At 41.3% G+C, this 16,820-nt stretch overlaps 1 protein-coding gene across 1 annotated transcript; it reads left to right on the top strand.

Moving 5' to 3' along the window:
- The first annotated feature begins 508 nt into the window (after window positions 1-508).
- tomm20b (translocase of outer mitochondrial membrane 20b) lies at window positions 509-14,641 on the top strand. Its single transcript, XM_080759155.1, has 5 exons — window positions 509-747; window positions 2,000-2,046; window positions 7,616-7,697; window positions 8,102-8,244; window positions 12,580-14,641. Exons 1-5 carry the CDS (start codon window positions 624-626, stop codon window positions 12,628-12,630), a joined length of 447 nt encoding a protein of 148 aa, XP_080615281.1. The 5' UTR covers window positions 509-623; the 3' UTR covers window positions 12,631-14,641.
- The last annotated feature ends 2,179 nt before the right edge of the window (window positions 14,642-16,820 follow it).

Below are 16,820 nucleotides of genomic sequence, written 5' to 3'. Positions count from 1 at the left end.
CGAGGCAGCACCGCCGCCTAGGGGTTATACGGTGAAAGAGCATGGTACTTCAGTTCAATAAACACCAGCAGTAGACCAGCACGTATGTTGTCTTGTCCTCTCATTTATACCTCTATACGAGTACAGCCAGCACAACCTAACAATTTTCATCAATCTTTTTTACAAATTACATATACATAGAGGCAATATGTTCTTTCACAGAGAAGCTGAGATTTGACAGTTTGTACTTGCTCGCTCTGCTTGCGCACTAGGGCCATAGTGGCCATGTATGGCCTACTTGTGTGCAACAAGCAAGTATAGGCAGAGTATAGACAGAGTGCAGTTCTAGTTATTATTATTATTATTACTTTAGTTTAATTTAGTGTGTAACCTCGCGAATAACATTTTCAATCAACCAATTTTCAACCCAGACTTTCCTAAGTTTAGTGTTCATATTTAATCAGGCGTCGAGAGAGACAGTTGACACGTGACTCAGAAGGGGGTCCTTCCGGGTCCTTATTCTTCTGTATGGAGCTGTTCTGTTCTGCTGCACCAAAAACCCATACAGTTAAACCTCAACCGGGAGACAAGAAATACAATTAGCGCAGTAATTATTAATACATAGTATATTTTCTAAGTGTACCATGATGGGCGGCAGGTCCAGCACCCTCGCCGCGGGGCTGTGCGGCGCGCTGTTTGTTGGCTACTGCATTTATTTCGACAGGAAGAGACGGAGTGACCCCGACTTCAAGAACAGACTGAGAGAACGTGAGTGTTAATTCGTGAGATGAATGACCTTTTCGTCTTGCTTTGCTTCGGTTCTGGTTTAATCAAGACGAACCGACCGAACCGTAGTCAAAATGGCCCCCTCCCAAAAAGCAGACTAGTTTGATTTTATTCTGGTTTGATAAGACCGACGGTCACGGAACCGAAATACCGAATCTAAAATCGTCCTCCTACAGTAACAAGAACACTCTTTAATGCACTGCTGGAGTGAGAGGACACTCCACCATGAGATTGATTGAATACGTTCGTTTGCAAAATGTACAGAGGTGTTTGTACAGTTATACAATAATAATGCCAGAAGCATGACACAAAAAGGCTTGATGACTTGTTTCCATTGTGGCCATATAGGTATTCAATTCGCATCAATAATATCAATAATACATAAAGACATACATTAACATTACTATAAGAAATCATCAATAATAGGAGCAGTAATAGTACAGAAACAGTGTTAATTTATTTTGGCAAGATAGCAGACTTAGTCTAGGTCCAGTTTTAAACTTAAGGTCCAGAGAGAACGGCTCTTATTAAGATAGTTATATGATAAAAAATAAATACATTTCAACATCCATTGATGTTTCTGTCACTATCGGTACATACAATTGTAGTAATGCATCGTTTTATTTGGCAGAGGGACAATGCTCAATAGATAAGAGCTCCTGTGTGAGCTTGTAGATTGGCTATTATTTATTTTCACTATTTTCAAAAGTTTTTAAACCATAATGAAACGCAACTGGACATGTTGGACATACTGTTAAAGGTACAGCATTTTAAAACAAATTAATGTACTCGCACATCACATATAAAGACATCATTTGACATTTGAGAGACCAGCACAAGTCAGATAATCTAATGGTACCGTAAATACTGATGTACTTCCTACTGAATGTTGTCTTAATAAAACCTGAACTGTCTGATTTTTGGAACCCTTCCGTCGCTGGGTTCAGTGGAAGAGAGATATACTAGATAGACTTTTTGTTAAACATCACCACCACACGCTAGCTCTGTTCCATAGCCTTCTCCTGCTTCGATTTCTGTCCTGTACATAGTGTTTCTCTGACGTCCAGCTGCGGGCAGTCTGTTGTTTGATAACGAATGTAAACTAAATAACCAGAATACAAAATTATTTAGGAAAGCTTTGATATGTTTCATGAAACCATCCAAATCTGTCTGCCCAGAATGTCACTAATTAAGTGTGCTAAATATCTTCTGACATGCTGTAATCTTCTTCCAGGGAGGAGAAAGCAGAGGACATCCAACGATAGTGCTGGGCACTTGAAGGTAACTACTACAGTACTCTCAAGCATTGTGTCAAGGACACATGTACATTTACATTTATTTGGTCGCAGACCCCTGAAAAGATCTTGTGCCAATGTTGGCTCCCAAAAGAGATGTGTATTATTATTAGAGTTGTCCCGATCACGTTATTTTGCTCCCGATCCGATCCCGATCATTTGAGTTTGAGTATCTGCCGATCCCGATATTTCCCGATCCGATCACTTGTTTTTGCTCCCGATACAATTCCGATCATTTCCGATAATTCTTCCCAATCAGATACATTTTGGCAATGCAGTAAGAAAAAAAAAGGGACTAAAACTCAATTAAATTGTCCCAAGTTTCTTTTTATTGTCCAATCTCTCCAACATGGACATCAAAACAATAAAGCTTATCAGCACTGGTGCTCACAAAATATATAAACATGTAAACTAAAACAAATCAAGTACAGAATAGTGCAATAACAAAAATAAATTATCTTCAAAATCAAAAGAGGTAGTTTACCTATGTACTAGGTCACAAACAAGAATAAAATAAATTTTGGCTTAGCCTTAGTGCAGCAGCTTAATGCAACATGAACATATACATTTTCAGTTCAAACAGAACATGTAAACACGGGATATAAAATCTCAGGGCACTTTTTCAAGGGAAGGTTTCTACCTCCTACTTCTCTTCGTCTCCACTCCCACTCTCGTCTACACTCCCACTCTCACTCTCACCGTTATGTTCAGGCAAAATTAAGTGGAGATTTTTCTTTAGGAAGATTAGCATCTCTACATTCTCAGCTGAGAGCCGGTTCCTTTTTTCATCAAGGACATTGGAAACAGCACTAAAGAGTCTCTCACTGTCCACATAGGTGCAGGGGGCACAGAGAAACTTGGCTGCAACATTAGCCAGTGGGGGGAACCTTGAAGCATTCTCTTTCCAGTATTGCAGAGGATTGCGTTTCCTTTTGATGGTTTGCTCTAAGAGATAGGTCTGTACCTGGACTTCAGCTGATGTACTCACAGACCGGGCCTCTAGTGGATTCTCCTCCAAGATCTCGTCCAAGATGCTGCCCAGGCTGCTGCTTCCTTCTTTGCGTTTCTTCTTGCCCGTAGGCTCTGCTACTGCTGCCTCTGGTTCTTCACTAGCAGTGGCTGCTCTCTCCTCCATCTTCGCTACCTCCTGGATGAGCTTATCCTTGGCAGTACTCAGGTTGTCAGACTGGCTGAAGTATCTAAAAATAGATAAATGTAAAAATTACCACAACTAGTCAACTAATGAGCTGAGCACAACGGTTAGTCAGATACATTTCCTTACAACTATAACACAAATATAACCATTAAGACCACAACAGACCTACATTTAACCTAATCGATGAATAGAAATTGCCTTGAATAATGAATTATTGCATTCAATAGTACAGTAGTTTACTGTACTTGCCTGTCTTTGTATCTTGGATCCACCAGAGTGGCGATGCTGTACAGTGGCTCCTCCTCTATACCAGCAAAGCGGGTCTCCACTGCGGCTAGGAGCGTGCTCTTCATTGTTTTGACCCCTTGGTCAGTGGTCTTCTCCTGAGACAGCAGACGTCTGAGGGCTGTTTGAATGAATGAAATGAATTGATGGTTTAACCTCTTGAACCCCAGCATGAATATTGTGAGAAAACTGCTGAAAATAGCATATCGGCAAGCTCACAACGTGATGCGTCACGTTGCGAGTTTGTAGATCAGCTATTTTCAGCAGAAGCTTTCCTGACAATAGCAGAAAACAGAAAATACACTAGTATTGAGCCCTGAGGGACTCCGGATACCCATATCAAGTGGTTAAGTTAAATAATTGTATTAAAATAAAATATTCTCTTAATTGTAGTATTACTAAGTTAAAATGTTCAAGTGCAAATAATAATTATAATAAATAAAATAACCTGTTATTGCCGGGATGACATCAGCTGCAGATGCAGTGGCCTTGCTCACATCCTTTGTGAGTTCTTCAAATGGAACCAGCACCTGAGCTGTCTTCTCCATCAGGGTCCACTGAATAGCTGTCAGTGTGGCTGGGAGGTTATAGGAACCTGCATAAACCAACAGTGCCTGCTTTTGCTCCAGGATGCTCTGCAACATATAGAGGCTGCTGTTCCATCTCACTTGCACATCCTGCTGTAGACGCTTGACGTCCATCTTCAGATCACGCTGGATATCTTCCAGACGGGAGTAGGCCAACGGGGAATGTTTGAAATGGCCAATAATCTTCCTCGCGATGGCCAGAGTGTCAATGACGCTGCGCTGAGACAGTAGACCCTCGTGCACTGTAAGCTGGAGTGTGTGTGCGAGACAGCCCACACTCTTTACCTCCATATCATCCATGGCTTTCTTCATATTACGCGCGTTGTCTCGCACAATCACATGGACCCTTGACTTATCTATCCCCCAACTGTTAAGCATCCCCTCGATTTTCTCTCCAATACGTTCTGCCGTGTGAGACCCTCTGATATCCGCCGTGTGCAACGCCACACGTTGTAAATTAAAACTGGGGTCGATCCACTGTGCAGTGAAGCTAAGGAGTGACATTGGACACACGGAAGAACTCCATAAAGCAGGTACATTTTTTACCTCGTCTTGCATGTGGTCGCGTAGCCTTTTCTGAGCGGCAGGCAGAGCTGTTTTTGTAAAATGGTGACGAGAAGGCAACACATAACGTGGCTCCAAGATCTCCATGAGCCGGCGAAAACCCACGTTCGCAACCACAGAGAGCGGCTGGTCATCTAACGCCATGAATTCGGCTATCGCGGCTGTTATGGTTCTGGCCCTTTCACTGTCCGCCGACAGTGGTTCCTTCTTTTTAAAAGTCGCTTTAAGCGTCGGTTGTTTCAGTGCTGCCGCTGATGCTGCAACATACTGACTGTGTGCGTCTTTATGTTTGTTCTTCAGGTGGCGAATAAGGTTTGTTGTGTTGAATGAAGACCTGTTTGCTCCTCCACGCGGAATTTCCGCCTTGCAAACATTGCATCTGGCTGTTGGGCTGCCTTCACTTTCAAGTTTAAAATGTTTCCAAACTCCGGACATCGTCCCATTCATATACGTGCACCCACTGCTTGTTGTCGTTAGATTTCTGCTATTAGCCTACTAGCCACGCAAGTTACAAGTTACGCAAGTTACGCAAGTTACGCAAGAACGTCGCCATTCGACGCCCAATAGCAAATCTACAAGATCACAGCGCGTTGCGAAAGCAACTCTTTGTGAGCTTGCAGATCTGCTGTTTAGGGCCAACGTCACTGTCGTGCGCTAAGTTTTCCTAGGAGCAGCAGCAAGAGGCTGTTTCGAGAGGAGGATGTTTTGTTGTTATTAATTATGAACCAATCTGTATTAAAAAACAAAACTAAAGACTCGGGAGGATGACTTTAAGACTTATAGATGGTCACGTTTCTTCTGTAACGTTAAATACAATTATGAAATGATTTAATAAAAATAAAATAAAAATATATTTAATAAATGGGGGGGGACAAGGCGAGGCCGTCGGGATCGGGAGTCGAACCCGCGGCACACCGTCAGACTGGCACAGCAGCCTAGGTGCCCAGACGGTTGAAGTGCTTTACAGAGTCGAACGTAATCGACGCAAGGAGCCCTAAGCAACGGAGGAGGGTAAGGGAAATGTCTCCCCCTCGTTCAGTTGTAAACGTGAACACGATCGGCATGGGATGGATGGATGGATCCCATTGAAAGTGAAACAGGACAGCATGACATCGTCGTTCGAAGCACAGCAAACTCGTCGGTGATTATCAGGCCTAGACTGGCCACTTGACCTTGTGTCCAGTGGGCTGCCCCCCTTGCTTTAATATGTTTTTGGGCCAAATGCCAGGGACGATTCTTTTGACCCAGTCCAGCCCTGGTGTTCAGATGAGAAGTTACAGAGTGGAGAACCGTCTTTACAAGCTCTGACAGTTGTGTATAGTTTATCGTCTCCTAATCCTATGCTTCCATTTGGTGACAATTTGGACGTTTACAGACGCCAACAAACCGTGTTTTCCGTTGCAGATGATCATCCACTAGTAATGAACGTCATGTCCGGCTTCCTTTGACAATGAATGGTAGAATGGCATTCTTTGATTTGACCCATGTGAAGGCAACACATTACAGTATATGTAGCCTAAAGAGTACATGAAAGCCATTAAAAGAGAAATCCCATGGATCTTTACACAGCTGGTGCCAAACAGGGCTCGACGCTTAGCATTTTTCCAAGTAGCACGTGTGCGCCTAAGTTGAAAAATCTAGTAGCACACAAATTATTTTAGGAGCACGATGAAAAGTTATCAAATAATGTGTTTTTGAGGGGCGCTAGCACCTCCTATATACAGCTTTAGTCCCCACACGTCTCAATATTTGCCATTGACAATGAACGGAGAAATTAGGTCAAAATTCTGCTAAATATGACGTAAATTAAAACATGATGTATGATGATAAGAGTGCGCCTCACTTCACACAGGTGTGATTTTTCTTTAAAGTGATATGAGGTAGGGGCAGGCAATATGACAAAATATTATATCACAATATCTTTTCAGAAATTATCACAATATTGATATTCATCTGGATATCATATTTTTTATATAATCTATATAATCAATTTGTTTTTATACTGATAGACTATTAGTTTGGTATGCAGATAGATAGATAGATAGATAGATAGATAGATAGATAGTCAATTCATTTTATGAATGGATGGACAGACTATCTGTTTTTATCTTGCTGTTCTATCATGTGAGTGTGACATTTAGTGCAGAGGCTACTCGATGGTGAATTAGTAATGTAACATTCTCCTTGGCTTTGACTGCTTCAGTTCAGACAGAAAATCCGACATATAGGCTTTTTACGTTGCTCGTTATGCAGGCCAGTGAGGCCACTGACTAGCTCTGGTCCATAGCTAGTCTAATGCGTTGCATTTAGAGTTATGGTCCTGAGCTAGCCACTGACTAATATATCCAGCCAGGTCGGTCATTCGTATTGCGCTGCTGCGCACACGCTTTTAGCGAGGTGCTTAGCAAGGGTTGTTTTGGTATACCGGTATACATCAATCCGTCCACTCCATGTGCGTGCGTGCGCACGTGCACTCTTTACGTGCGCGGCTGCACGCTGTTTCACCCACGTTTGGTTAAAAGTTATATCAAGTGATGTTTTAACATTACAACATGTCTAAATAACTTTAGTATTCAACGTGTCGGGGTCCTAGCAACTCCTTCTGTCTTCTGTGCTACCAATACATGCTATCCTGTTGCTTTCGCTCCGCTGCTGACAGTGCCAAATGATTAAGTTTCAAGCGTGCCTTGAGCTAACTGTTTGGGCCATCATCTCCATATAATATTGATATGTTCAGACTGGCAGCATTCTGCAAATACATTTGTGTAGAGCCCCCTCCCCCCTCAGTCTGTGATTTTGTTATGTGGAAATAAGAAAAATAGTTCCACCTTCCATGGTATAATATCGCACAATGTTGAAAATGGTTGAGAATGAGTGGTATTCCCCTTTAAACCCTATAATACACTTAAATATACTTAAGTATCTGGGTTTTTTTTAAGTATAATTGTGTTTGTATTTTTCAGCTTCCTGATATGAAGGATTCTGAGGCCGTGCAGAAGTTCTTCCTGGAGGAGATCCAGCTGGGAGAAGAACTCCTGGCCGAGGGTAAAAAGCACTCTACTCTCATTATGGAACTTAATTGGGTTAATAAAGCAATCACATTGTCTTCTTTCTGAGAAGCAACACAAGATTGGATATCGTCGCTGTCCGGCAGAAACCACTTATATATTCTAGCTTATTAACGATCATACTATGGCGTCGCACGAAAGGCATAACCAATATGATCTGCAAGCTCGAAAATGCAGTGCGGCGCGCTTTGAGCGTGCAGATGTTACTACTTTTGAATTTGAAACCTGGAAATGTAACGGTTTTGGGGACTTAATGAGGTCTCCACCCAACAGGGACGATATGAAACGGAGCTTTCACGTTCTGATTCAAGCATGCAGTCCGTCACTCACAATATAAGAAAGTCTTCTGTTGTGCACCCATCCATCCATCCATCCATCCAGGGGACTACGAGAAGGGAGTGGACCACCTGACCAATGCCATCGCGGTGTGCGGTCAGCCTCAACAGTTACTGCAGGTCCTGCAGCAGACCTTACCTCCACCCGTGTTTCAGATGCTCCTCACCAAACTACCCACCCTCAGCCAGGTAACCATGACTAACCCCTATAGCCACTACACGTATATACACTGCAAATAAAATATCAGATATCAGAACTGTTTTTGGGGGATTGAAACCGCAACAAAGTGAAACCGCCTTCCAGAGTGGAAATCTTTGAAGACACGATTAATCGATCCACGTTCGATCGGTCTTGGATCGATCATTTTTTAAAAAGCGGCCCCTTTTGGTCCGCGAGACGGCCCATTTTGGTTCCGCGAGCCATGCTCGCGCCTCGCAGAGCCTCCTCCGTCCATCACGTGTTAAACCAAGGAAGTCAAGCAGCTACAGTCCTGCCGTCCACGCAGGAAAGATAAGTCAAAAGTGACATGGTTGCATTTTAAAATATGCAAAGAAGTCCACGACCGCTGTGATGGAAAAAAAATCATGTGCCACGTTATGCAAAGTTGGCACCTATATATAGCGAAGAGGATTCTATCCATCCCCGATTCCCTGCCACTACAACCCCTTCGGAAGCGCATCTTCTCCGAAGCGGGATTTAGTGTCTCTTTGCTGCACTAATATATAAGTGCGGTAACTAACACTGTATAATATTGCACTCTCAGATACAGAGCCGCTTTTTTGGTTGTGCGACCGGTGCGGCTGCACATGGGCCTCGCAGAGTCGCGCCCCGTGAGACGGCATTTTTGTATTATTTGAAATGGAACGGCTTTACGTGTCTCTCTCTCTCTCTCTCTCTCTCTCTCTCTCTCTCTCTCTCTCTCTCTTTTTGCACCAATATTATACTGCCATGTCTTAACCCATTCTGACCTGAGATCAGATTCATACGAGGTTTCCACTGGACACACACTGGTCTGATTAACCCATTCTGACCTGAGATCAGATTTAAAAAAAATGTCAGTCGTTCAAAAATAGCAGACCTACAAGCTCGTAGCGCGCCACTCGGTGGCGCGCTATGAGCTTGTAGATCTGCTATTTTTCAATAGCTAAAGCATAACATGATGCTAACACCAAAATGGGTTCCCGTTCAGAATGGGTTAATACAGTGTTGCTTTTTACAAATAAAATATGCACACTAAGAAGGTTGATCACAAAGTTAGTGTGGTTAGTGTGGAGGCCAGTGTTTCCCAACCTTTTTTGTCCCAGGGAACACTTTTCATAGCCTAAAAATCTCGGGGCACACTAGATATACGGTGTGTATAGGCCTATCTACATACATTATGTATATGTGTGTATATATATATATATATATATATATACATACATACAGTGTTGGGATTAATAAAGTGACAACTTTTAAAATATCTCCGTTACCATTATCCAAATTAATTCCTTATTATATATATTTTTAAATACATTTTGGAGAAAATAAATTGCTCATATGCAATGTGAAATGCCAACTAATTCTTAATCATTTTGCTTGTCTTTATTGCCAACTTGTGAAAGCTGCATGCTTTTATTGTGAAGGGTCTCCGTTCTCACAGCCTGCATGAAAATGGCTGATCGACAAGCTCACAGCGCGTTGCGTCCGCAACGCGTTGTGAGCTTGTAGATCAGCCATTTTCAGCATGCAAGCATAACACGTGTAAATCAGGCATCGCTGCGCTTCATGGAGGGCGGGATATGAACTCACCGAAACAACACCACGCAACAGCACAGACTGCAGGACCCCTCCACCGTTTACCAAGCTATCGTCGGCTGCGTTAGTTGACAGAGTAAATTGTCCGTATTAGCCGTGGCCGCGTTGGCCACCGCTATCGCTAGCCAGAACGCTAGCGCGCTCACTGTGCACGCGTCGCTCGCTTAATAATCATTCGTTTCTGTATCAATGCGGACATGACGTGGTAAATGTTCATAAGCACACAATTGTACAAAATGCTTTTTACACTTTTTCTCCAGAGTCCTCAGTCCTGCACCCCCACAATGCCATGTGCCAGTTTAGCCTTAACATCTACATGTTATTCAATATATATATTACTTTAGCACAAAATAATCTTTTCTAAACCAAGCCCTCATTCAAACGTTATGTAAGCAAGTAAAATTAAATGTTATTCATAAAGCACCTTAAGAAACAAAGTTAGAAGGCGCTGAACAATTTGCACAGTATAAACAATAGAAGGAATAGAAAAAAAACGATCGATCACAGTTGTGACAATATCGGAACAAAAACAGACGAGGCAGAAACATAGGGCTATACAAATGAATGTAGGCTGTCTGTCATTGTATTTTCTGTGAATTAACTCGGTTTAATCCAGTGATCCTCAGCCATTTTAATTTCAAGGACCCCCAAATTAAATGTATATGAATTAGCCCAGGGTGACAGGGTCCCAGGCCTTTTCATTATGATTTTCATCTCTGCACTGGGACCCCATGTTACAGACATGTTTACCATATTTTACAACAGTAGCTACTTATATTTTGTTATTTAAAGCTGTGATTATTTATTTAAGAAGCACTGTTCTGAACCAATGTTCGCCTTTAAATTAAGAAACAAATTTAATCATCCTTAACCTTTAAGCTAAAATAATGATGACCGGGGACTTAAAATCATTGTTTTAATTGATGGCCTTCATGCCCTGGCACTTGGCCTTGTGCCCTCAAAAAGTTGACCACACTAAATTCCAAATGGGACTCATAACAATTTTTTGGGACTCATTTGAATGACCACCTGTGCATCCCGGGACCCATTACATTGAAAACCTATTTACATCACTGATACAGCGTCACACAAAAGCACCAAAAAAAGTAGAAGATCCACAAGCTCGAGATGTGTGAGTGAAGTGACATGTTTTGAGCTTGTAGATATGCTACTTTAGCCATTTTCTTTATTTGAATCCTTAACAGTTTTGGACATATGGGATTTCCACCCGACAGAGACGATAAGCAGAGCTTGCGGATCTGCTATTTCTGCTGCTTTTGTGTGATGCTATAGTATGGTAGAGCATACATTTGCAAGACATAAAATATAAAAAAAATGACGACAAGCGGTTTCTACTGACAGCTACATTATAATAGTGTGTGTGTGTGTGTGTGTGTGTGTGCTCGTGCACATACCGACGAGGAGTTTCTCATGGTATTTAAATGTCTAAATACAGTCTAAATGGTATTTCTTAAATCTTCGTCACCTTGTACTGTTGAGTAACTTGGAAAAAATAACCATAAAAAACGCGCGCGAAAATATCGTGATAACATCGTGTATCGTGATAAGCTTGAAAAAATATCGTGATAAACCTTTTTGTCCATATCTCCCACCCCTATTCTGGATGCATCTCTTTAGCACTAACATTTCAATGGCCGAGGGTCGTTAAGAGTCTATTGTTCCGTGTTGTTTTTTTATATCGCACGTCTAATGGTTAGACGTGACACAACAACGACGCAACGATAGGGTTAATGTGCTTGGTGTTACTTTCTGTCAAATCAAGCGGCACACCTGGACATATCAAACGGCACAGTAAAGTGCCACGGTACATAGGTTTGAGAAACACTGCTATGGGCTACTTTGATGGGAATGCGAAGCGATTTAAGAACACCTGCCTGGGGCGCTGTGCGAACCGTGAATATTATATAGTTTCTTGCCTCGTGGCTCGTGCTGTGCTTTGAAGGAAGAAGAATTATAGGCCGAATCCAATAATTATAATCCCAAGGTTTGTTTGTCTGGAGAATGGAGATCCAACACTATTGTGATATATTATTAAAAGTAAGTAAAGAGCTGGTCATTGTGCTGCAGAGTGAGAAGCTGCTCTGCTCTGCTCTGCTTGCAGCTTTCAACCACGGAAATCCGTTGGTTCGTTATGATCAGAAGCACGGGCGGCCATGACGATGCGAAACGAAACCACAGTGCACAGCATGTTGTAGTCTAACCCATTCTGACCTGAGGTCAGATTCATACGAGGTTTCCACTGGACACACACCGGTCTGATTAACCCATTCTGACCTGAGATCAGATTTTTTTTTAAATGTCAGTCGTTCTTCGATTTTTCAAAAATAGCAGACCTACAAGCTCGTAGATCTGCTATTTTTCAATAGCTAAATCATAACATGATGCCAACACCAAAATGGGTTCCCGTTCAGAATGGGCTAAACAAACGGCCCGTCCACTTGCATTTGGGCTCAATTTCCCAGAAGCCCTATAGCAGCCCCAGGGGATGACTTGATTTCCAAGTTTCGTCATCATAACGCGACGGCCTCGTCACCAGGTCCCGGGGAACAAATCGGTTTTCTTTTTAATGTTTCTAAAACGGCGAATTAAACGCATTAAACAAATGGCGGGTTTAGCGCGCATAGCGCGGTGGAACCCCGGATTAAACAATTTAAAGCCCTGAAAGTGTTAAATAAAAGTGTGTGTGTTTGTGTTTTCTCTCTCAGCGCATTGTGAGACACAGTGAGCAGAGCATGATTGAAGATGATTTAGAATGAAGGACCGACGTCTTCCTCGCTGCCCCTCTTCATCGCGACGACGTCTCCTCATCACGGCTTCCATCTCCTCTTGTCTCTCCCGTCAGAGTTAATGTTATTTTTGTATTGTGTGTCACCATAGTCAAATTACTTCAGTGGTTCTCGAATCTTTTCATTTCAAGGACGCCCCGTAACTCGGAGAGCAAAAGAAGTTGCAGACCTGTAAAAGGTTCATTTGGTTCTGTCGGGTCCACTTAGTTCCATGTGTACACTGTCAAGAGTTACAGACCTGTAAGGTTCCATTTGGTTTCTGTGGGTCCATTTAGATCCATGTGTACGACTGTATGCTCTTACAGTTATACAGACCCGTAGAGGTCCATTTGGTTCCCTTTGTACATTCTCAAGAGTTACAGAACCTGTAAGGTTCCGTTTCCCCCTCGACGAACCTTGACCTGGCGCTGAGTTAATTGATATGTGTTCTGTGTTGCTTTCTAAATCATTTTATGACTTTCATGGGTATTGGAATCAAGTACTCAAAGATCCCGTCCATTATCCACCCACAATGCATCAGCACTCAGTGTTGGGCATTCAATTAAAGTAAAAGATATTGCTGTAATTGTCTCTCCCGATAACGTATAGTTTACAATTGCCAAAGTGGTAATTATATTACTTCTTGAAGTAACTCTGCTTTACTCTATTTTAGTTTGTTTGTTTATATAACTCATTTATACCTCAGTTTGATTTTAAAAAAAAAACAACACACATGTTATGTATACGGTTTATAGCTAAAATGACACAGACGCTTTCCCGGCTGAGATAAGGCCGGGGTCCCCCAGGGCTCTGTACTAGGACCACTGATATTTCCCTCAAATCTACACAAGTGTGAGCTTGATTTAGAGAGCTTGTAGATAGGTTATATTCACTGAGAAGCTTTATTATTACAGTAGTAATTGTAGCTTGCCCAACACTGACCCCTATGGCCATTTTGTGTCTTGTGGATGTTATTTTTTAACTTGGGCCTATCGGTTCCTGGACCTTTTCTCCATCGGTATGCCCGCTTGAATATCTTTAAAAGCATTTGCGGCCCACCCAGTGTTCAGATAGGTGGGTCACTTGCATTTTCAGGGCTTTTTTTTGTTTGTTTTTTTTCAATCGATTTGTGCTCTGGCTTGGATCAGTGGAACTGATCCCTGTTTAATAAGACAAATATGCCCTTAATGCATTATGCTTGCCCTGTGTAACTAATTTTTTTAAACTAACTTTTTATTTATTTTTCTTTCACTCGATAGGAACCTCCTCTGTTCACAAGTTGATGTCATATGTCCATGTTTGGCTCAGCCCTATGAAGTGAGTAATGTGCTACTGCTAACTTAAAAACAGCGGAATACTTACTATGCTTAATATGACCATCAGAACTATTTTAAATACTTTTTATTGGCACAGACATTCCATATTTATGGGGCTGGGCCACACGGACAAGTGACATCAACGTGCAACTGGAGTTGTCTATTCCGTGAAAGATGTGCTATTTCTAAAATAGTTTTAATTTTTAATTTTAGCTATTGAGGGCAATGTATAGAATGTCTAAAAGACATGTTTGGCTTATTAGCCAGGGATAATTTTAAGTTACTATCACAATGAGCATTTATTTTTTTCAAGGTTGTAAAAGATTATTATTGTTATTCATGTGATAATATCATCGTTTAACTTGTTGGAGGGGGCCACTTGCATTACCCTCACGACCCACCAGGGGGAATCGCTGCTGTATGATTTTGATTTTCTGTTGGTGTGGAGGATGGGTCAGAGATGTTCGATGTTTTACACGCAGCATTTTGGTCTCCATAGCAACCTCTGGTTTTTCAGTCACCAGAGTACCGATTGCACAGGAAGTTATTTCTGGAAGAAAACACAAACGCATCAAAACTATTTATTGTTTGGTTTCTTTTGGTTTTCACATTATAAAGGTGTTTGACTGTTCTGTGCGTCTGAAGAGTTGGTGCCTCTTTAGAGGAAAACGGGAATTAAAGAAGTGAAATAATCACGTTGTATTTCAGGTTTATTTACTGTCGGTACTTAATTCCAAATGTGTTTTGGTTAAAACAAAAAGTGAATTGTTAAAATGTTAAAGCACTATTCTGAGTGTTTGTTCAGTTAAACAGGAGTTTATCTATCCATTTTTGGGTTGCAAAACGTGTGTGTGTGTGTGTAATGATGAGAATGTCTCATTTTAATGCACAGAATATTTGGTGGATCATCTGGCCAAAAATACACCCACAGGAGGAAGAATAAGAATTAATAGTTCATTAAAAATAATGTGGACAACATCTTATTCAACGAGAGGGTCTGAGAGGCTAAATAAATGCATAATAAATCGTGCTAATGGATCCTTAACATGAAAGGGTTGAAAACCACTGCCCTAGCAGTGCCCTTTTCCTCTTTGCAGACGAGTATGGCTGCGACTGAGGCTAATGCCCTAAGCTAAGGTAGACTCACTCGTCCCTACACACTTGTTTTGAGCATATAGATAAATATTAAAATATAAATATAAATATTAAATAAATGGGCACTGGATGAGAGGGGAATCCAGCTGGTGCCGTCTATTATTTATAAATATATCTTAGCTAAATATAATGGCCCTGAATATATCTATGCTCAAATCGATTGGAAGTGCGTATAGGGCGAGTGGCGATCAGGAGCTATAGTTTCAAAGGGGGGGCCCTGATGAGTACATTATTAGGCTATAGGCTTCTCTACACTAGCATGACGGGTCATTTTGACCTTTTTTGAGAATTATTTTTTGTGTTGGGGACAAAACAAACATTAATTTATCTTCATTGTCAATGGCGTTTTTAAAACAAACATTAAACCATGCGCCCCTCAGAAATAATGAAATAATATTACGTATAGCTTATTGCTGCTCATCAGAAATGGAAATTCTAAAACAAAACGTAAAGATATCTTGTATAATGAACAATTTACAATTTAGGCATTTAGCAGACGCTCCTAATTCAGAGCGATTTACATTAAGCAATAACAAAAAGCATGTCATACATCACATATATATATATAAAAAAAAAGTTATCATGAAACATGCGTAAGCTAAGAACGTAACAGCGGAGTATCTATATATCATATCATTAAACTATATATGGAAACTATACATACTATATTATATATTATACATGTGTAGGCTACTATAAAGTGCTATGACTACATAACATGCTATTCTAGTGCTATCTACGTAGCAGATATATAGACATTGCACATGCAGGCACGACAAGTACATAATAGGTACAGTATTAACAGGTATGTATAGGGGCGGTAGTGGCAGGTAGAGTGGTCGTCTTGGAATCCCAAGATTCCACGTTTCATCCCCGGCTTCCATGTGACTTGTTTTTGTGTTTAGACTTATTTCAAACACATCCAATTCCAATCTGTATATGTGGCACAGATCTTGGATCATGTGACTGGCTGCATTCTAAATGGGGCCACAGTGTCCTTGAGCAAGACACATATACTGAACCGCTAACTGCTCCCGGTGAGCAGGTTGGTGCCTTCATGGTTTTTCCTCCGCCATCAGTGTGTGAATGGGTGAAATATTTGCTATAGCGCTTTGGAGAAAATGCTATATAAATGCAGTATACCACAAGTAAGACGCGCAAACGCGGGAAGCGAACGCAGCTCGTACATATTTGGGGTTTAAGATTTTTTTTTAAGTTACGTTTTTTTTAAGTTAAGGTGTGTGTGTGTGTGTTATTTTTTTTAAGTTATCTTTTTTAAGTTAAGTTTTTTTTAAGTTAAGTTTCTTTAAGTTAAGGTGTGTGTGTGTTATTTTTTTTATTTTTTTTTAAGTTAAGTTTTTTTTTAAGTTAAGTTTTTTTAAGTTAAGGTGTGTGTGTGTGTGTGTGTGTGTTTTGTGTGTGATACAGCTGCGCCCTCTGGTGGCGGGCAGGTGGTGTAACAGCGGGACAGACAGACACACAGACAGACATGATCTGCTAGGTCTCATAGTTGGTGCTCACCACAACTAATTCAAATAGGGTAACAATAATACAAGACAAGGATGATCCCTGTGTGCGTATATCCTTGCATCCTTGCATGGCTGTCCGTATTTCCCCACCTAACATCTCAAGAACCTACACGACTTCATTTGCTGTGAGCATCGATCGCCAAGGAAGGACCCAGGGGAATGATGTGCTATTGTGCTTGTT

The sequence above is a fragment of the Protomyctophum bolini genome (genome assembly GCF_963924005.1).
Source record: "Protomyctophum bolini genome assembly, chromosome: 3".
Taxonomy (NCBI): Eukaryota; Metazoa; Chordata; class Actinopteri; order Myctophiformes; family Myctophidae; genus Protomyctophum; species Protomyctophum bolini.
Note: the sequence above shows the minus strand (reverse complement) of the source record. Positions and strands in the feature narration are given on the sequence as shown.